The following is a 22,038-nucleotide window of genomic DNA, read 5'->3' as shown; positions in this document are numbered from 1 at the left end:
GTGGTTGAGAATCTGCCTGCCAATGCAGGGGACATGGGTTCGAGCCCTGGTCTGGGAAGATCCCACATGCCGCGGAGCAACTGGGCCCGTGAGCCACAATTACTGAGCCTGCGCGTCTGGAGCCTGTGCTCCGCAACAAGAGAGGCCGCGACAGTGAGAGGCCCGCGCACCGCGATGAAGAGTGGCCCCCGCTTGCCACAACTAGAGAAAGCCCTCGCACAGAAACGAAGACCCAACACAGCCATAAATTAAATAAATAAATAAATTTTTTAAAAAAAGTTAAGAAAACTAAGTTCAGGAAGATCATGTTATAAACTGTTACTAAAACAATATATAGAATTTTCTTAAGCATTTGTTAAGCTTATTTATTTCATGCTCCCTGATAAGCATTCAATGGAAACATAAAACATGATTTCTTTCTTTAAAAAGACATTAAGGACTGAGGCGTAGCTGACTATGGCATGCAAAACTTTGCTTTGTAATTAAGCAAGAAGTCAAAATAAAGTGGGAAACTACAAAAATATCATTTAAATATAGGCAATGTTAGAATAAAACGTGGCAGAAATATAACATGATGCCTTTATTTTCAGTTATTATACTTCACACCACATAAAATATTTTTGAGTGGGCTTCCCTGGTGCTGCAGTGGTTAAGAACCTGCCTGCCAATGCAGGGGACACGGGTTCAAGCCCTGGTCCGGGAAGATCCCACGTGCCGCGGAGCAACTAAGCCCATGCCATGCGCCACAACTACTGAGGCTGCACTCTAGAGCCTGAGAGCCACAACTACTGAGCCCGCGTGCCACAACTACTGAAGCCCACGTGCCTAGAGCCCTTGTTGCTCTTCTCTTGTTGCTCCACAACGAGAAGCCACTGCAATGAGAAGCCTGCGCACCTCTATGAAGAGTAGCCCACGCACGCTCGCTGCAACTAGAGAAAGCCCGTGTGCGGCAACGAAGACCCAACACAGCCTAAAATAAATAAATATTAAAATAAATAAATACATTAAAATATTTTTGAGTTTCACCAGATGTACGTTGCTAAGCAAAGATAATAGACAGTTTAATACAATGGAGGCTTTGCGTTTCTACAGATAATCATTAATACTGACTTTGTATTTATCATATATATCCATCACTCAATTTACAAAAAAGGATAATTGCTACATTAATGGTTAACTATTTTCTATTTTCCAACACCAATCTGCCAAAAAATGGTCATTTTATTTATTTTTCTCATCAGAGAAAATAAATCTAACAGTAATCTTTTTCTCTGTGTATGAGTCACTAAAAAGAATGAGTCCTAAACGGCATTACTTTTCATCTATTCACATCCTTTAATCAGGCACTGATCTGCCACAGTACTCACACCTGTCACTACTTTTGGTTCTGCTACCATGACTCACAAGCTCTCTGAAATCTTTAAAACGAGCTAATCCTTAATTAATGCCGTAGACCTAACTAGCCGACTTGCCAGTCCCCAAGTTGACAATCATTTCATTAATGTTCACGTAATTCTTGTCATTCCTTTTCATAGAGAAAACAAGGCATGAGTCAGGGTGAAGTTTGTTTGCTTTTAAAAGGTGATTTTTTTACCAGTCTGCTTTACTATATTTGGTGTTTTTCAAATTATGTTCTGCTGGTAGATCTCAACACCTGAGGTGACAACAAAACTACTGAGAAGCACTGACCCATGCATTCTCTCTGTGCCAAATATCTCCTACTGCAGTTTATAACCTACCAGAGAGAGGACTGCAGACTTAAGCAAACAAAAAAGGCTTCCCTATTCCCACGAGGAACTTGACCTCGGGCATCAACTCCTCGTAAGTTTCACCGTCAGACCTTTCACCCTTGCCATTTATATGCAGGTGGATAATTTTTTAAATTTCAAGAAAATGCAATCCATCCTCATAAAAAGATTTAAAAGCTCTACTTCATGTTATCACTCTTATTAGTAAAAACAAATGACATACAAAGCTAATATTAAATAATATTATAGGGTATATTTTAAAAAGTAGATTATGGGAAGTAATTTTCTGAAGGAGAAAAATGACTGAATTCCAAAAATTCTAGCTTTTCAGTCCCACATGATGCGTCCTCTTCTAACACATATATTTACATCAATATCTTTTAAAGAATAGTTCTGTTCTTCATTCGTATAGTGCAATAATGATGAAAACTGACAAATGACATGCCTCATCCGCAAAAAAATGTTTGGCCCCAAACAAAAATGTTATACCTTCCATGTAAATGAAAATAAGCATCTGAAGAGTTAAGTCTAGCTTTACTGTAATGAGCAACAGTCTGGAAATAACCAAAATAATCAAGACTGAAAACAAACAAAGAAAATCAATATTACTAAGTCCAAGAAAGCACAGTTATTAGAGGTACTTAACTCACAAGAAAAGATGGTTCTCTGCTTTTTAAATATGGATTTAAATAAATCTAATTTTTCTTCTTTCAAGAAACTGCTAGTCCAACTCATGTGAAGAAAACTGGCCTAGAGTGGAAATGGCCCAATACAGTAAATCCTCATTAATTTTGATTCCCCTCATTAATTCTGAGTTGATGGTTACCTTCACAGGCTCTGTGAAAACAAATTAATGGTATAAACAAAGCAAATGTCTAGCCTATTTAAATGTTAAAGGGAAAAAGACCATTCTCAAGCACCACTTTGGTATTAATTTTAATTCAAACAATGAACAGAGTAATGATAAATAATTCTGAGCTACCTGTTAAATGAAAGCACTTAAAAGATTTGCTGAAACACAATTAACTTGGTTTCTCCTTATCTGCGCTCAAAACTATTGAAGAAGCACTTCATAAAGAATATTAGATAACACCAATCTCTCTTTGATTTAGACGCAGCTTCCTCACAAATGAGTTGAATTAGCATAATTCTTTAATTATTAAATTATTAAATTCTAGACATCTTGGTTACTGAACACTTACTTCGCCTACAATGACTGATTCTATAATTTGATTAATTCCATTCTACTTCGCTTTCTTCCATTTCAACCTGAAAAAGTCACCTAAACATGACTTAACATCAAGGATATTTTTATAAGACATTTAAATTGTGTAATTAGAATAATAATACAAGAACTAAAAAATGTGAACCTCATATCTTGAACTAAATTATCTGAAAAGTATTTGTGTTCCAAACTTGTTCAATCACACACTTATTCATCTAAAAAACTCTGTAATGTATTCTCACTATATGTATATTTATACATTGTATATGTACTTTGTGCCAATATGTCATGTACATTGTAAAATATGCACAGAATATATACTTTAAAAGTATGACTCAGGTTAAATAAACAAATTTAAGGTAAAATGAAATATTTTCTTAAATGTCTTGCTAATGTTAATAACTTTATATTAGCATTAGCCGATACCTCAAAGCACTGTATCTTTAGAAAGTTTTCATCGTTAACAATAGTAGATGTAAACACATATTTTATATAATCATGAATTTTGTGGCTGCCTTCTTGCCAGATTGATCAAATGATCATTGTTTGAACCTCGTTATGTGGTTAATGAAAAGATATTTCATTTTCATCAGAAAGACTTCCATCACTATTTTCTCTGCCCATTTTGTGATGGTTAGGTTAAGACCTATACAGTACAATCTGCAACTCTCCTAAGCGAACATATTTTCATCGGAAGCACACCTGGTGAGGGCACTGAGGTCGCCCTCCTGGAGGTGGCAGGCCCACTCTTGGCCCAGGTGATATATGCCCAGGTATGAAGCAAGTGAGGCACCAATGTCCTTCCATCTAGTAAATGTTCATAAGCTCAATTTGTTAAGGTTTAAAAAAAAAAAAGAAAGAAGAGCTTTAATATTTTATTCCCATGCCCCAATTAACTGTCTCAGAGATTCCACTTTAACACCCACTGCTGTCAACTGACTTAAAGAGTGTAACATACATACACCATTAAAAAAAATTTTTTTGTTGTTATGGAACAGAACTTGTACAGCATGGATTGAGCATCTGATCAACTTGGTCAGTACTTTACAGGTGAAAATTATTCAAAATCATATTCCAAACACTGTATTAGTTCTTCCCTAGAAGGAAAATGCACCAATGCTATTAAAAGGTAATTAAAAGCAGGAGCTAACAAAAAGCAACAGAATATTTAACCATATTTAATATTTACTTTGATTTGGTGAAAAAATTAATTGGGGCAGGGAAAGTGAGGAAGATACCAGATCAAAACAAATATATTCCAAGACCAATTATTATTTTTCAAGTAACTGATCCTCAACCAAGTAAGCACTCACTGAATTTGCCAGTAAATAATCCTCACGGTACATTAGTGCTGAGCAGGGGAATGCCACAAGCTATCACAAGATCTGACAGAGTCAGAATGTACCACCTAGGTCATCCAGCCTGACCTTACACATTTTACAAGACTTCATTTTAAACCATTCCCAGAAACCTCTTATGTAACCTGTTCCTAAGCATCTGCCATGAATTACAGAAACTAGAGACAGCTAGTTTATCCCACACACTAGCTCTCTGGGGAGATGATTCTGCTTTCCAACAGTTCCCAGTGTAAATTATACATATATATATATATTTTTTTCTACTTTTGCCAATTTGTTTTCTAAACTAAATTATTCTTTTCTTCATATCATTCCAGGAGCAATCTCCTGCCCAAAACAATGTTTCTCTTTAAATATTCTCTAAATCTATGAACACTATTGTCTCTCCTTTTAAATATGCCCATCATTAGACAAGCTATAAATGACCAGCTTCTTTCACTCATAAATCAATCCTACTATTCTCTTAATCATTATTTCTTGACTTCCCAGAACTCCTTCTCTGGAACATAAATACGCAGTTAAGATGCATCATTTATCACTTTTAGATATTCTACCTGAAGGAGAAAAAAGAGCCTACAAATGTTAATGCCGTGTCCACACTTTCACAAAACTAGATAAAAAAAATTTTTTTTTTTCAGAAATCCATAGCTCATCCTTCTTTTAAAAAGAAGTGGGTGGGGTGGGGTAGACAGCTGTTTCTTTAATAGCTATTTTAAAAAATAAGACCATGTGGTCCAACCAAAACACTAACCATCTATTAAGATAGTTATGTTCTACATAAAAATAAGACTTTTAGGGACCAGTTTTAATATCTTCGTCCATTCACTACATATAAAACATAACAGTGAAGAAATAGCGGGCTAGTCAGGACTCCATCTTTCTTCAACTGCTTCCTTATTAATAAAGCAGCAAATAAATATGAAGAATTTAGTGTAAGATTAAGAAGACATTGCCTATCAAAGAAATTTTTTTTTTTTTTTTTTGCGGGCCTCTCACTGTTGTGGCCTCTCCCGTTGCGGAGCACAGGCTCCGGACGCGCAGGCTCAGCGGCCATGGCTCACGGGCCCAACCGCTCCGCGGCATGTGGGATCTTCCCGGACCGGGGCACGAACCCGCGTCCCCTGCATCGGCAGGCGGACTCTCAACCACTGCGCCACCAGGGAAGCCCAGAAAATTTTATTTAATAAATGATGTTGATATAATTTGTTACTTTAGGGAAGCACAGATGATTTTTATCCATTCCTCACCCCACATGCATAAATAAATTTCAGATAGATTAAAGTATTTTATGTTTGTTTTAATCCAGCCATTGCTTTTTTAATCAAATTTCACCAAATTTCGGGGTGGGGGTAAGATCCCAGGATTCAAAAATATGAAAGAAGGTAAATAGGAAAAGATAAATTAGATTACATAGGAATGTTAATTATCTGTAGGTTAAAAAAATCAAAGTAAATAATAAACCAGAAGAAAATTTCAACAATAATAGAAAGCACATAAGCTTAATATTTCAATTAAGTTAAGCACTCATACAAGCACTAATATCCCCAACAGAAACAAATGAGCAAAGGACAATCTATGTCTCAAATGAAAAAAAAAAACCAAAAACTCACTAAAATCCTCACAGAAAAACTTCATTACCTCTAGTAATCAAAGAAATGCAAATTCGAACAATAAAATACTCTTTCCACCTATCAATTTAACCAAAGACTGTAGAAATTATATAATACGAAACAACCGTTTATTGGGTTCTTAGTCTGTGTTAGGTATTATTCTAAATACTTGGCAGTAATCCATCATAGTCTCACAACAACCCTTTGAAGTAGATACTATTATTATTTCCATCTTACAGATGTGAAAACTGAGGCATGGAAGTAAATAAAAACATCTTGTGTTGGCAAGGGACAATGAAATAGGCACCGAGGGTAGAAAATAATTAGGTAATCGATCTCAATAGACTTTAAAATGTTGGGGCTTCCCTGGTGGTACAGTGGTTGAGAGTCCGCCTGCCGATGCAGGGGACACGGGTTCGTGCCCCGGTCCGGGAAGATCCCACATGCTGCGGAGCGGCTGGGCCCGTGAGCCGTGGCCGCTGAGCCTGCACGTCCGGAGCCTGTGCTCCGCAACGGGAGAGGCCACAACAGTGAGAGGCCCGCATACCGCAAAAAAAGAAAAAAAAAAATGTTAATAACCTATTACCCAAAAATTCTGAGGTTCTAATCCAAAAAATATTCATGGAATCTATCCAAGGAAATAATCATAAATGAAAACAAGTTTTACAAAGATATTCAATATTATTTACAGTAGTTCAAACTGGGAACAATCTACACATCCAAAGGAGGAGAACTGCTAAGTAAATATTGTACGCTCACATTATGTAATGTTATATAATTACTAAAAATTACTTTCACAAATAAGAATAACTTGAGAAAGTATTTGTTAAAATATTAAATGAAGATGCAATGTGCATAGATAACTATACAATATAATCACAAGTGCATAGTAGGTGAATTTTACAAGGCTAGAGGAAAAAATATCAAAATGTTAACTGTGTTTCTCTTTTATGTAGGATAACAGGTGACCTTTTACCTTCTTAGCTACCTCTGTTTTCAAAAAATTTTAACTGTGTATATGTTGAATTTATAAAATTGCGGTTAAATCTTACATCATATTCTTAAAAGCAAGTAATGTGTGACAAGTAAAAGAAGATGAAAGGGGGCTAAAACTAAGAAAATCCAAACCTAAATAATCAAAGATGAAAAACTAAAACATAAATTACCAAAGAACTGAGCCATGCACAATTCTCTAAAGAAAAATTTGAAATACAGGAATTGAAAAGAATGGCTGTGTTTTGTTCTACAAATTGAAAGATACTAAATAAATTAGGCATTTAAAATTAAGTATGCATCAAAATCATATTTACTTACGTAAATCAGTAATAAAAAATATATAGTCCAAGTTGGAGAAATGCAACTATTTTTAAATACACAATTACACCTAGTAGGAGGTGGTATGCTTGGTGGTCAAGTTCAGGCCCTCAGGTTGGACAATTTAGGATCAAATTCCAGCTCTGCCACTTGCTAACTGTGTGACTTGAGCAAGTTACTTAACGTCTCTGAGCCTCATCTCTCTGTACAATGAGGTTAACAGCAATTACTAGGCCTCACAGAATCACTGGGTGAATTAAATGAAATACATGTAAAGAAATCAGCACAGTGACTAATACATCATGCATACAAAAGATGATGGTAGTTAGTATTCTCTTTACCATTATTAGTATTATGTCATTATATACCATAAATTCTATTTTTTATAATGTAGCTGTATCATTTTCTGAGGGAGTTGCCAACGTTTAGGTATTCACCAGGAAATACGGAGACATTCATAATTTTTCTATTAGGTTAGTTTCCCCTTTTCAATGTTTTCTTCTCATATTAATAGCTCTGCTTTAATTTAATCTGAATAGTTCCACCTACATGATCATTACCATCACTCACGTGTTACCTTAAAATCACATTAATGAAGTTTTCAGCACTTTTAACAATTTGAGTCAATAAAAGCTCTCAATCCAACAACTCAATGACCACCTTCCACTGTTCCCTGAATATTTCCTCACACATCTTTTTCCATTGAATTTACTTGATAATTTTTGACTTCATGCCTTTAAAACATTAAAGTGCTTTCTTTAATTTCAATTACATATTAATGGGTTTTAGAGACTGAGATAGTCAAATCTGCAGACTCTGAAGATAGTCTAAGATTTTTTTAAAGAACTCAAAAGTGCTACCCTTTTACCCTCTCCCCACAGCAGTCAGCTGTCTCCCCAGTTATCGTCCACCCCACACCCAAACCTCGGCTGCACACGTTCAGGGACTAACATCTTCCATCACAAAGGGCCTCACTTCTCAGCATGCACTGAATTACGACTCCCAGTGGCTGCTGGTCCCACACTTCTACTTCTAGCTCCTACTTTGAACTTGAATGGCCCCATCCATCTGACCTAGTAACTCTCAATCTGCCTGCTTGGCTTCAACCTATTTATTCCGCTCATACCAGTATCCTTACAAGAAATAAACACTGAATTTACAATTACCTCTGACATAACTATGGAATATCTTTTTTTCCTTTCTCATGGAAACAAACGGGTTGATACTGTCCCCATTTTTCTAACCAGAGATTTTCTAACTGAAAGAGTCTGTGTATCTTTCCTAGAGATAAATTACTAGAATACATATGCTAAAAATACCTCTTTGTTTACAAAGGATGCTGGCTTGCTTTTTAAGTCTATATCAAAGAACACAAGAGAAACCTAACCCCCACTATTATACACCCGGCTCTTGAAGGCACCTGGAAAATGGTCGGAACTCAGGTATATGTTGCATCTAATTGAACAGTCACCTTAAAAAGTCATTCATTTTTTTCTAACAATTTCTGCCATCTTAAAATAAATTTTAACTCATTTTAAAATTGCTTTATGATTAAGTTACTGAAGAAAAATTGTCTTTGCTCTGTGCCATACTAATTCTCTTCAACCACTGAGTCAATTTAATCAACCACTTCATTTACAATGCTTAGCACCAAATCATTTCTATTACTAAAAATAAATTTCATACCCAGTGTAATCTTCTTTGCTACCAAGAATATGACTAAAGATCTAAAGAAACCTCTCCAAACAGAGGAATATCTAAGTTTCTGTGGAGGGGGGGAGGGATAAATTAGGGGTTTGGGATTAACATATACACACTATTGTATATAAAATAAACAAGAAGGACCTACTCTATAGCACAGGGAGCTATACTCAATATCTTGTAATAACCTATAATGGAAAAGAATCTGAAAAAAATATATACATATATATGTATGTATGTGTGTTTGTATATATATATATACATATATATATTTTAAAAACTGGGGACTTCCCTGGTGGTGCAATGGTTAAGAATCCACCTGCCAAAGCAGGAGACACAGGCTCGAGCCCTGGTCGGGGAAGATCCCATACGCCAAACAAATAAATAAATAAATTTATTAAAAAAAAAAAAAAAAAGAGTCACTTTGCTATACACCTGAAACTAATACAACATTGTAAATCAACTATACTTCAATAAACCAACCTCATAAGGCAAAAAAAAGGTAATAAAGAAATGAATTTCTAAAATGTTTGACACAATATTAGCACAGCCAGAATAGGGATGCAATCTGTCTCATTACTGTTGAAGGGATCCTCACTGACAGTCTCTTGGTATATTATTGATTCTCTTAGCTTCCTACACAAGAGACAGGGTGTACTATGATATTTGAATATATAGACACTATCCATAATAGGAAAAATTAATTTTTTATCTTGAATAAAATATGACAGTAGTAAAAATTTGGAAAACATGCAGCAATCAGAATGGATAACCAATACAGCCTTGGTATATTAAAGCATTCATGCTTTCAAAATGAGAATGAGTGCTATACGCTTATACATACTCTTCATACAGCTACTTATAAGTCTAGAAAGTTATCTACATTTGAAAGATTATAAACAGGATGATGAAGAATTATGAAGGTAAACAGGTGATACAAACCTATTCCTAAGCTTTTGAAGGACAATTTGGTAATATGTATTCAAAAGACTTTAAAAATTAATATGACCTTTTATAAAGCAATTTCACATTTAAGAATTTATCCTAAGAATCATTCCAGATGTGCAAAATTATTTAGTTATCTTAATTCTCAACCCCCACTGTTGATAAGAGAAAAAAAATTAGAAAGTAAAATTCTGAAATTTCTGATAAAATTAAATAAATGACAGACTATCATTAAAAATATTGGAATACACTTAGACCATCTTTAGAAAATATCTGCATTTTCCATAACAATGTGTTATGTAATTTTTTTAATAAAAATTAATTTCAAAAAGATGATGCTGAATATATAAAACATATGCAAGTAGTCTCAAAATCTAAGAGAATTAAGTGTTATGGGAAAAAAGAATATTACAGAACATTATGTACACTGTGATATATTTTAGAAAAAGATTAGTTCTGCTTTCTGCTTTCGCTTCCTTTACATCACCAAAGTTTACCCTGGCTTCAGAGACTATGCCATAATTCTAGACATTGCTTTTTAAATGTAACATCCAATTAAACTGGTAACACAAGTCCAAATTCAAAAGGTAAGATAAGAGCTAATTCAGGAAGAAGCTTAGGTACTTTTTCAGAAAGAAAGGACAGTATATTAAGAAGAAAACCTAATTTGTTAATTGTTCTTACTGGCAGCGAACATTACGCACTAGCAAACATATAGTCACATATACCATACATATTATCATATCTGCCGCAAGAGCTAGGGATTTAACATTGTCAAATGAAGGAACAAACAGGTTAGGTTCCTGATATTCCCGTTTTCACAAACCCATGCTGCCCCCTTCTGGAAAATTTTGGAGGCATGTGACAATACAAGTTTAATAAGATATAATGAAAAGTAATCATTTTTAACTAATCTATTAGAGAACTTAGCCTATATGTTCACACTGAGAAACATATATATTATATATGCTCCAAAATTTATTGTGAAACATTTTCGAAAAATTCTGTTCTGAATAAAATTCTAGCAGCAGCAAAAAGCTGTGATAATCTAATCATCCATGCCAATGGGAGAGGGAAGTAATATCAGATATATATTTACTAAAAGTAAATAAAACACAACACTTTAAAAAGTCACATTTTTTGTTCCCTTCAATACTCATTCCCGCCCCTCTCAAAAGCAAACAGAATCTGAATTTGATATTTACCTTTCCAATTCAATTTTAATAATTTTACTGCCAGCAGCCTTAAAAATACCTGCCCTCCCTTTCAGCTGCTCTCTTCCTCAGACTCCGCAGGCATTGGGCACACTCTTTTGGCCTCCCCTAACCTAGAGTTCAGATTTTGGAAATTCATCCAAGCCTACCTCTGACAGCTATTCAAATCTGGAAATCATTCTATCTCTAACCTCTCAGTGTTGCTTAAATGTCTCAGTTATTAGAATAAGATTAAACTAAAATGCTATAGTTCTGAAGTATTAAAACATAGTATAGGGATTTCCCTGGTGACACAGTGGTTAAGATTCCGCACTCCCAGTGCACGAGGCCTGGATTCAACCCCTGGTCAGGGAACTAGATCCCACACGCATGCCGCAACTAAGAGTTTGCATGCCAACTAAGGAGCCCGCGAGCCGCAACTAAGGAGGCCGAGAGCCACAACTAAGGAGCCCGCCTGCCGCAACTAAGGCCCAGCACAACTGAACAAATAAATAAATATTTTCAAAAATAGTATAAGATATAGAGAACAAACTAGTGGTTACCACTGGGCAGGGGGAGGGAGGGGCAATGTAGGAATGAGGGAGTGGAAGGTACAAATTATCGGGTGTAAGATAGGCTTAAGCATATATTGTACAACAAGGGGAATATAGCCAATATTTTGTAGTGACTGTAAATGGAACGTAACCTTTAAAAACTGTATAAAAATTTTAAAATGTTTAAAAAACAGTATAGAAAGTCTCGGTAGGATTATAAAATATTGCACTCAGGATGAAGGGAATGACATAGCTGGAGAAAAAGAGGGAAAAAGAGACTTGCTTTTTATTGATAACGTTTAATACTTTATGCATTTTATATACCTATTTATAAAATATTTTAAGACACTACAGTAAATAATATTCCAAGTGCAAATGAAAACTGGAAATAGTAAGGTACTTAAAATTTTAACAAGCCTGTTTTTAAAAAGAATTTTCTAAAAAGTCTTCTATATGAGTATTTGAAGTGGCCGTCTTATTTAATAATAATATGAAGGTTCCATTTTAAATTGGAATCCTATTAAAACTGCCTAAGAACCATCACATCTGAATAGCAATATATAAGATCAAAACCACTCATTTAAAAGCAATAAGCACAACTTGGAATGACAAACAAAAATGGCACAGAACTTTCTTTTATATTTATATTTATAGTACATATTTTGTATTATGTTATATAATATTCAAATACTATTTTAGTAGATAGTTTCACTTCTGTTTCCTTTCATATATATTTCATATATATATACAGTACACATACCTTTCATACCTATATACATTATATGTATATATTTCTTTCATATGTATGGATAGTACATTTTGTTTTCTTAAGAAACTGAACCACAAAAAAAAAAAGCCACCTCAAACTTAATTTTTTCCTCTACATTCCATAATCTTAAGGAGAAAGAAATAGAGACAGCACATAACCTAATAATAGAGATCTCAAAACTGCAAGTTCTACCACCCCTCATGAAGTCAATACACAGTTAGTCAAATCTCACAGGATTTTTTGAGAGTTTACCAAAGCTCTTTATTTCTCTGAGTACCTATGATATGCCCCTGCCCTTATCCACCAAAGCATTTTGTTAGGATCTCTCCTTTACCATTTATAGTCAGCCTTGTAACAGATTTACTTACATACTTGCCTGACTCTCCTCCTAAAATATAAGTTTATATTTCTTGGAACACTGAAATGCATTACTTGGCAAATAGTAATACTGCCCCAAAAAACTTGTAGAATTTTTGTCAATAACCCTTTGGAACTATACAATCCTGAATTACTTCAATATTTCCTATCTCAAAGGATATTTTCAGGAAACTTCTAAATTTTCTTACTGTATTTTAATTCTTTAAAATAATCTGTATCACATGAAACTTAAATCTCAGTTAACTAGACTATTCAGGGAATCAAACTCAATTTCAAAGCACTTTGCCTAAATGGAGTTTTACTACTTGGGAAAAAATAAAGAAATAAAATTCCTCTAAAAAATGAAAAACAAAAACCTTCAATGTACAATAAACGTAAAATCTATTCAATGCAGGCACTCTACATAACACTATAGGAAAGGTTTATCATCTATGAACATGTTAAAATTTTTAAATAATTAAAACTCCCACCATTAATAAAGGAATAGAAAAATAGTTTATTAAAAATAAAGTGTATAGAACCACTGAGTCTGACACTAAAGCAATACTAATCTATAGCAAGAATTTGGAAAGATTTCAGGTAAAAAAATGCTAAAAGAGCACAAAAATGAAGGAGTGGGGAAAGAAAGGATGACAAAGAAACACCTAGACAGTAGACAAGTAAGATGTGCATGTGTGTGGAGTTGTGGAAGAGTGTATAGTCTGTCCTCAAAGCTCATCTCCAGCCGCAGCATCCTTTCTACCCAGCAGGCAGGATTTCATTTTTCGTTCACTGTCTACTAAAGCCAGGAGACAATGATTTTGCTCAGTACTTTTTCTTAACAACTTCCTATATTTTGGTAAACATGAAATGACCACAAATTAAGAAAGAAAAAAATCATCATAATTGTACATTCTTAATTACAATTTAAGTCATTTTTAAAATGCAACCAACATTTCTCTGTTTTAGAACATCTTTTCCTGGGGTAAAAAAAAAAATTGCAAGAAATCAAAACTCAAAACTTCTTTCCCAATCTACCTAAGATAAAAACCAAAACTCTATTCTAATCAAAAAAGCAGATGACAAACTTTTCAGTATTTATCTTTAATCATAACAGTTGGTAAATATTTATAATCTTCCAACTACCAGATCACTTTAAAGGAAAAATTTTTTTTGCTAAAAGAAAATGACATTGGATCAATTTATGAGGACAATTCAAGTAATAAAATCAGCATATGATGTTGTTAACTCTAATCTCAGCAAAATAGTCATCTGCTAAACATTTAGCAAATATCAAATTCTTAGCTTTTTATTAATCAGTTAGGCTCTTTGATTTTCAAACATATTAGCTGCTGGACCTAAAACTACCAGCTAAATGAACAGCTTAATAACTAGGCAGGCATTATTTACTTGTCAAATTATCACAAAGCTAAAAGCAAATTTGTCTGAATCAGTACTTTTGAAAGTTAATTAAAAACAAGAAAATTCTACTGTTAAGCCTATAATAAGTAAATTATTTTCCAAGTACCAGACTTCCTTGTCTGTGTCTCTCTTCTTGGTATTTCCCAGGCAACTAGCACCTTTGGCGGGCACCTAGTCCAGTAAGGAGACCATTCTCTATTTAGTTGCTTATATGTCTATTAGGTAGCTTTTACTCACTACAGATTATTTCTAAATGCAGTTGATAAAAAAAATTTTATTATATTAAATACCCACTTGAAATTTTTTAAAAAGAAACCAGAAAATGCTCTCATATAAATATGTAAGCTAAAAAATATATTAATGTAGTTCAAAAAGAAAACATGACCTTATGGAAACCACTCAAAAAAACTTGCCTTTTAATACCTGTAATTAAAAAAATACACACATACACACACACACACACACACACACACACACACACACACACACACTCTAGTATTTTGTGTTTTATTCTTATGAAAACAAAAACCAGTCAAATCAGGAATGGTTGCACTAAACTGAAATAAAATAATCTAAATTATCAATTTCAGCATCAAAAAATTAGATATTTCCCCAAATTTGCAGTCAGAGATCAAAAAACTCATGTTTTAGTACGGGGCGTTAAGTACTGTTAAATAAAGTTTAGGGCAGGGGATCTAACAGTGCTATAACTTAGTATAATGACAATGATATCTATTTCACTAAAATAGACATACAACCGGTTATTTAAATAAATACACAATAATTTTTCTCAGTGATGAAGATTAAAAGAAACAAACACCCAACTGGGAAGAAAGAAAAAGGCAAAAAATTTTTAAAAAGAAGGAAGAGGGTAATTAAGCATCTGAATTTTCAAATCTGGCAGGGGAAAAAAAGAGAGAGAGAGACACTGGTACTAGAACCTCCTACAACATCACCAGTATCAAGTCAAATGAAACCTAGCACCGGCAGAACATGGCAGCTAACATACACTACCAGGAAGATGAAGTAAGTAGAAAGGCCAAGGAAGATTTTCTGAGCTTTGAAATGAGACTCCTCGTGAACACTGGATCAGATACAGAAGTCAAATGCTTTTCATTTCAGTAAGACCATAACTGGTGATGCTGAAGGGACTATGATAAGCATGAAATATGTGTGCAAGAAGACAGTGTGTCTGTGTGTTTGTGTACGTGTGTGCACACACAAGTGTGTGTGGGCATAGTGATGATGCCGACAGAAGTGGCTAATTACATGAACAAGTTCATGATAAACAAACAGTAAAAGAAATTATGGGTCTGTTATTCATCCATCCTAAGTTCTCCTAAAATCTCCTATTTCTAAAATTATTAGGCTGTTTATATTTGACATCATGGCCTAACCTACACGCATATCACTAAGAAAGCAATCTGCTTTCACAAAGGTATGTACAAAATTTTGCAAAATCATTTTCAGTGCCTGTTATACTTTTTCTTGTCACAATAATTGTTTATTTAAATGAACTCTAGGGAATTTCCTGGCAGTCCAGTGGTTAGGACTCAGTGCTTTCACTGCCGGGGCCCAGGTTTGACCCTTGGTCAGGGAACTAAGGTCCCACAAGCTGCACAGTGCAGCCACAAAAAAATATCAAAATAAACGAACTCTATTTATAAGGAATGAGAAGTATTTTGCTTTAAAATACCAAAGTATACGTTTACTATCTTTTTGCTCAGATGAAGCTGAAAATAATGAGATTAGAGAATGACTTTGGCGATACTTAAACTACTTTAGAACAAAAAATAGAAACTTCAGTAAACATATTCTAAATTACTACTATATTTCAGGGACAAGCTATGCTATTTAGGAGCTAATAACAGGAAAAAAAAAACTATGTGCATCTTCTACGTCTATGTGCCCAATGGTAATAATTGTAACTTTGCCTAAACATCACATTACCACTGTTTAGTTCTTAAATTGAAAGGATTTTTAAATTCTCCTGTCACATTTTAAGTTACTCTGGATTTCATTTATATTAAGCCTTATAGCAACACAACTTGACTCTACCACAGGGAAATAAACTTTCATGATCAACTTACACTGCAGTTTTCAGGCGGAACCAGAAGCTGAGTAATCTCGCCACCATGGACACAGAAGATGTGTTTCATTTCTCCAGAAAAAATGTCCCAAATTATGACCGAAAAATCCACGCCTCCAGATATCAGATATCTTTGATCATAACGAGCTGAGACCTGATGCGGATACAACAAACATGTGACTTTGTTCCGATGACCACGGAGTGTCCTGTGAGGTGGCCAACCTGTGAACGAGGTTTTGGATTTAGCTATATATTTTATCATTGAAAAGGCTTCTAGTTTTCTAGAACTGCTCTGTAGTTCTAGAAATACAGTAGCTACATACCACATGAGACTACTGAACTCTTGCAGTGTGGCTACAGTGGATTCATATGTGCTATGAATGTAAAATATACATGAGATTTCAAAGACTTAGCACCCCCAAAATGTAAAATATCTCATTAGTAATTTTTATATTGATTACAAGTTGAAATGAAACTAGTTTTGCTGTACTAGGTTAAAGAAAATATATTATTAAAATTAATTTCTCCTGCTTCATTTTTACTTTTCTTAATGTGCCTATTAGAAAATCACCTATATTGTTAACATATATAGTTCTACTGGACAGCATTGTTCTAAAAGACTACCAGTATTACTGATAATATGATAATCACTAGTACACTATATAGGTACCCAATAATAAATGGAATTATTGACACATATCAAAGAGATAAAATTAGATACCTCTTTATTTACAGTCATTACATGGTGTTTATTCCAATAATAGACACTAAGTACAGTTGATCCTTGAACAACAGAGGTTTGAACTGCACAGGTCCACTTATACGCAGATTTTTTTCAATAAATATTTACTATAGTACTACACAGGGGCAGCTGATTGAATCCAAGGATACAGAGGGCCAACTGTAAAGGAACATGCAGATTTTCAACTGTGCAGAGGGTCAGTGCCCCTAACTCCCTGAGTTGTTCAAGGGTCAACTGGCGTGTATTTTATTAACTGCACATTAAATTCTCCCAAATACATTGCACACTAACAACTACACGGATTCATTGTATTTGTTAAAAACAAAGAGTGTAGATGTTGTCAAGTTCATGGTTACAGAGTTCTCAAAACACTTTAGACACTAGGAGATCTTCAGGATACCTCTGCGGAGCATGTGCTCCCCTTGCAGCAGCTGCACTATGGCTGTCTGCGTGGCAGGTACAATAACGATGCTTCCATCTTCACGGCCACAAACGAGTCGCCCGTGGGCTGGTATGTACACACTTGCGGTCACCTTAAGAGGTTCATTACTATTGGGAATGACACTCAGCTGATCTATAATTCCGGCAGGACAAGGATTCAGTTTATCAAATGCCTCTTGCAAACTAACAGAAGTTGTCATTTCCAGCTCTGTGGAGGTTTTGTTTGGTATAAAAGAAAAACATTTAAGCATTTTAGAAAAAACATTAAACATATAAAAATAAATGTGCTTACAGATGATTCAGTAATATACCAAAGAATAACTGTCATCAACTATAATTCTAAGAAGAAAATGACATATGTACATTATGAATTTGCTATACAGTGGCTGGTATTTAGGTTGTTAAATTTAAAAAATTGAGAAATGACTGCAAGTGATTTACTAGTACCTCCTGTACCTTCCTGTTTATCAGGTGTGTCTGATATGTTCCAAATATTCAATCTTCCAGAAGAATCACCCTGAATCAATAGTTTGTGGAAGTATTCCTTACATCCATAGAAGAACCGAGTAACAGGAGGACAAATTAGCAACTGTAAAAAAAAAAAAAATTTGTTCAAATACCCTTAGCTATCTTTTTAAACAAAATATTTCACACATTAACATTTTTTCAGATTAGGATGTTAAGTACTTTGCCTCGGTACCAGAGTAAAAAAAAAAAAAGTGCATTTATAGAATGAGTATTCAATAATATTTTAATTAATTTTGTAGCATTGAAACACATATCAACCAATACCCAAATCCAGTACATAGAACACAAATGAAAACTAAATTTATAGTCTTTCTCTAGAATTAGTATTTTTATTCTTTTTCTCCACTTTATAAAAACCACAATGCAATTATTTGTCTGCTATTAAGCAATTAATACAAAGATATACCCCTCTTTACCAAAAAGAAAATTCTCCACTTAAAAGGTCAGAAGGGGAGAACAGGCTAATCTGAGCTTTCTGCCCATTCATGATTGGTCTCCAAGAGTAGATGCAAAACTAAACTACCAAGCTTGTACAACTAGAGGACTCTTTTTTTTTTTTTAAATGAGAATACTTTTCAACTAATGGCATGACACTTGATGACATTTACATAATCCACTTGAATCTAGCCTGATATGTTTGCTATAAACTACTAGGAACAAAAACCATTCATTAGGGTGTTGTATATACTTTCATTTTTAAAACAAATTATTTTTCTGCTTAAGATCCTGTGTCTTCAGTGAGACCGCTTATTTGAAAATACTAAATAGTGGTGGACTCCTAAATTTAAAGCTTAGATTATTAATATACTAAAACTGGAGCATTAAAGCATAGAAGCTCATCCTAAAAAGCAGTAAAAAATAGACTTCAGTGTTTAAACATATAGTTAACAAATAATCCGTATTCGGTATCAGTTGTTCCCTAAAAAGCATTATGCTATAGAAATTATATGCATTAAGCATAGTTAATTACTTGATTTAACTTAAAGCCTGAAAATTACTAAAAGTTTTAACTGATAAACAACATGCTTAACTAGGAAAAGTTGCTACAACAGCTGTAATAACCAGTATTTCATATTTCAATGTGTATCTAACACCACACAGTACATATATTTTAATTTAAAAATGTATTGGGGAGCTGATACATAAAGAAACATGGCATGTATTTGTTTTGTTTCATGGTTTGTTTGTTTTTTTTTTTTTTTTTTTTGGCTGTGCCAAGCAGCTTGCAATATCTTAGTTCCCTGACCAGGGACTGAACCCAGGCCCCAACAGTGAAAGGGCTGAGTCCAAACCACTGGACCACCAGGGAAACCCCATCATGTATGTTTTTTATATAAGTCATTATCCCTTGATTTAAATAGAAGTGACTATCTAGTTTGGAGAGCAGTAAGTAGGAGTTTAAGTTAAGAGACTAAAGGACAGGTCATAGAGGATCTTAATTGTACATGGATGTATAAATTCTATATATTCAAAATATTCATGTAAAAATTAATTCCCTTCCCCTCGCCATCTCTCCACATAAAGATGGAACAAAATGTTCAGAATGAAAAAGCTGTGGAAACCTAGAACTTAAGTAAAGGAAACTTTATTTCCAAAACGAAAGCTTCTTTCTTAACGCTCAAAGAATAGAGAGTTGAAAACCCAGTACTAAGTGCATTTCAACTTTAAATTGATATTAAGTAGGCTCTTAGAAGTCATAATAAATTTGGTTTTTATAGGGAAAAAATGTCTTTTTTCTATATTTCTAATGCCTAATGATTTAAATCACTACATGATTTTGGGGAGATACTGCAATACCTTGTTCAAATAATAATCAGTCAGCATTATTACATAATTATCTTTGTCCTTCTAAAATTACATCTCTCACTATGTTTATAACTGCATGAGTATAAAATCAATTTATACCATCAATATGAATTTTATCAAAAAGTCATTGCCACTTTGTAATCAGTATAAGACCATTTTTATTCCTGGAGAAAAGTGAATGCTGCATTATAGGCATATTATAAGCAAATCTGAAAATTGTGCTTATAATAACTGACCATGTCAAAATGTTTTACAACATCTAACACACAGCCTTGAATTGTATTGAATCTTTCAAATGCTTAGCTACCAAAGACACCAATAAATACAGTTGTAAAAATTTTTCAACATAACTACCAATTATAAATGATACCTGAAGAATTTTACCTCTTTATCTGTTCGATCCAAGAGACTATGTTGTACCGGAGGAACTAAATTTTCAACTGCTTTCCCCACATCACTGCGGAATGAATCACTAGCTGGAAGGCAACTGAAAATGAGAAAACTACAACATTCAGTAAAAATACTGACATTAAATATTTTATAATACCATATGATGACTTTTGTTGACAATGGACAAAATATGGATGTTTTAATTATAGTTAACTTAATATAGGCATGAAATTAAATAATTAATGTTACTAACATACCCTACTTCAAATAAAAACTCCACCTAATTTTCGTGCTTAGAAGTTAAACCTCAATTACAAATCTAACTTAAGTTCTCAAGTTTTTTACCTAAATTAAATATTTATACTTTCTACATTTTCATACTTTCAGGTTGTACCCCAAATTTGGAATCTTTTGCCTTCACTTAAAGTTCTAACTTATTATTTATTGAATACCTGGCAGGTAGTTTATAAATATAACTTTGCCCATTTTCAGTCCAAATGATGACTTTATCTGCCGAGACAAAGTCACCTCCAGTCCATGTCTGTCCATTTTCACTCGGACCCGAGCACAACAGGGAGTAGTCTCCAGCATCAAATACCTACGAGGAATAAGAGATTCGCAATCGTTTTAAAAACCATAAAACAAAATAAGACAATTTAACCATATAAAAACTGAAAACTTTTTGGCAGTAACTGTCTGAGAAAGTCATGCTGGTGGATTGCAATACCATCTACATGTTGTTTTCGTATGCATTTCCCTGATGATTAATGAAACTGAACACCTTTCTACACATTTACTGGCCACCGGGCTTTCCTCTCTTGTGAAATGTTTTTTTTCGTTTTCCTATTGGGTTGTCGGTGTTTTTCTTCTTGACCTGTAGAAGTTGGTTTTTATCAATGATACATGAGTCCCTCATCGTAGTGTACACCATAGCTATCTTCTCTCACTCTGTGGGTTGTCTTTTTTTTTTTTTAATACATCTTTACTGGAGTATAATTGCTTCACAATACCGTGTTAGTTTCTCTTGCACAACAAAGCAAATCAGCCATATGCATACACATGTCCCCATATCCCCTCTCTCTTAAGCCTCCCGCCCTGTGCTATGCCGCTGCTTCCCACCAGCCAACTATTTTACATTCCGTAGTGTATATACATCGATGCTACTCTCACTTTGCCCCAGCTTCACCCTCCCACCCCATGTCATCAAGTCCATTCTCTATGTCTACCTCTTTATTCCTGCCCTGCAACTAGGTTCATCAGTACCACTTTTTTTTTTAGATTCCATATATATGCATTAGCATATGGTATTTGTCTCTCTCTTTCTGACTTACTTCCCTCTGTATGACAGACTCTAGGTCCATCCACCTCACTACAAATAACTCAATTTCCTTTCTTTTTATGGCTGAGTAATATTCCATTGTATATATGTGCCACATCTTCTTTATCCATTCATCTGTCAATGGACACTTAGATTGCTTCCAGGTACTGGCTATTGTAAATAGAGCTGCAATGAACATTGTGGTACATGACTCTTTTTGAATTATGGTTTTCTCAGGGTATATGCCCAGCAGTGGGATTGCTGGGTCATATGGTGGTTCTATTTTTAGTTTTTTTAAGGAAACTCCATACTATTTTCCACAGTGGTTGCATCAATTTACATTCCCACCAACAGTGTAGGAGGGTTCCGTTTTCAACACACCCTTTCCAGCATTTATTGTTTCTAGCTTTTTTGATAATGGCCATTCTGACCAGTGTAAGGTGATACCTCACTGTAGTTGTGATTTGCATTTCTCTAATAATTAGTGATGTTGAGCATCTTTTCATGTGCCTCTTGGCCATCTGTATG

General features: G+C 34.3%; 1 protein-coding gene across 8 annotated transcripts in view; it reads right to left on the bottom strand.

The window, feature by feature from the left end:
- WDR7 (WD repeat domain 7) overlaps positions 1–22,038 on the bottom strand; it is a 375,792-nt gene that overhangs the window by 312,626 nt on the left and 41,128 nt on the right. For 4 of the 8 annotated variants that reach the window (XM_028480810.2, XM_028480811.2, XM_028480813.2 and 1 more), the window contains 5 exons: positions 20,645–20,790; positions 20,187–20,289; positions 17,916–18,057; positions 17,428–17,676; positions 16,287–16,507 (listed from right to left, as the gene is read on the bottom strand). In XM_028480810.2, the coding sequence (XP_028336611.1) occupies positions 16,287–16,507; positions 17,428–17,676; positions 17,916–18,057; positions 20,187–20,289; positions 20,645–20,790 (861 nt within the window). The remainder of the gene's footprint in view (positions 1–16,286; positions 16,508–17,427; positions 17,677–17,915; positions 18,058–20,186; positions 20,290–20,644; positions 20,791–22,038) is intronic. The other 4 variants (XM_028480812.2, XM_024132238.3, XM_028480814.2 and 1 more) reach the window with 3 other exon arrangements.

Source organism: Physeter macrocephalus, chromosome 19 (assembly GCF_002837175.3).
Source record: "Physeter macrocephalus isolate SW-GA chromosome 19, ASM283717v5, whole genome shotgun sequence".
Lineage (NCBI taxonomy): Eukaryota > Metazoa > Chordata > Mammalia > Artiodactyla > Physeteridae > Physeter > Physeter macrocephalus.
The sequence above is the reverse complement of the archived record's forward strand: the minus strand, read 5'-3'. Positions and strand labels throughout refer to the sequence as shown.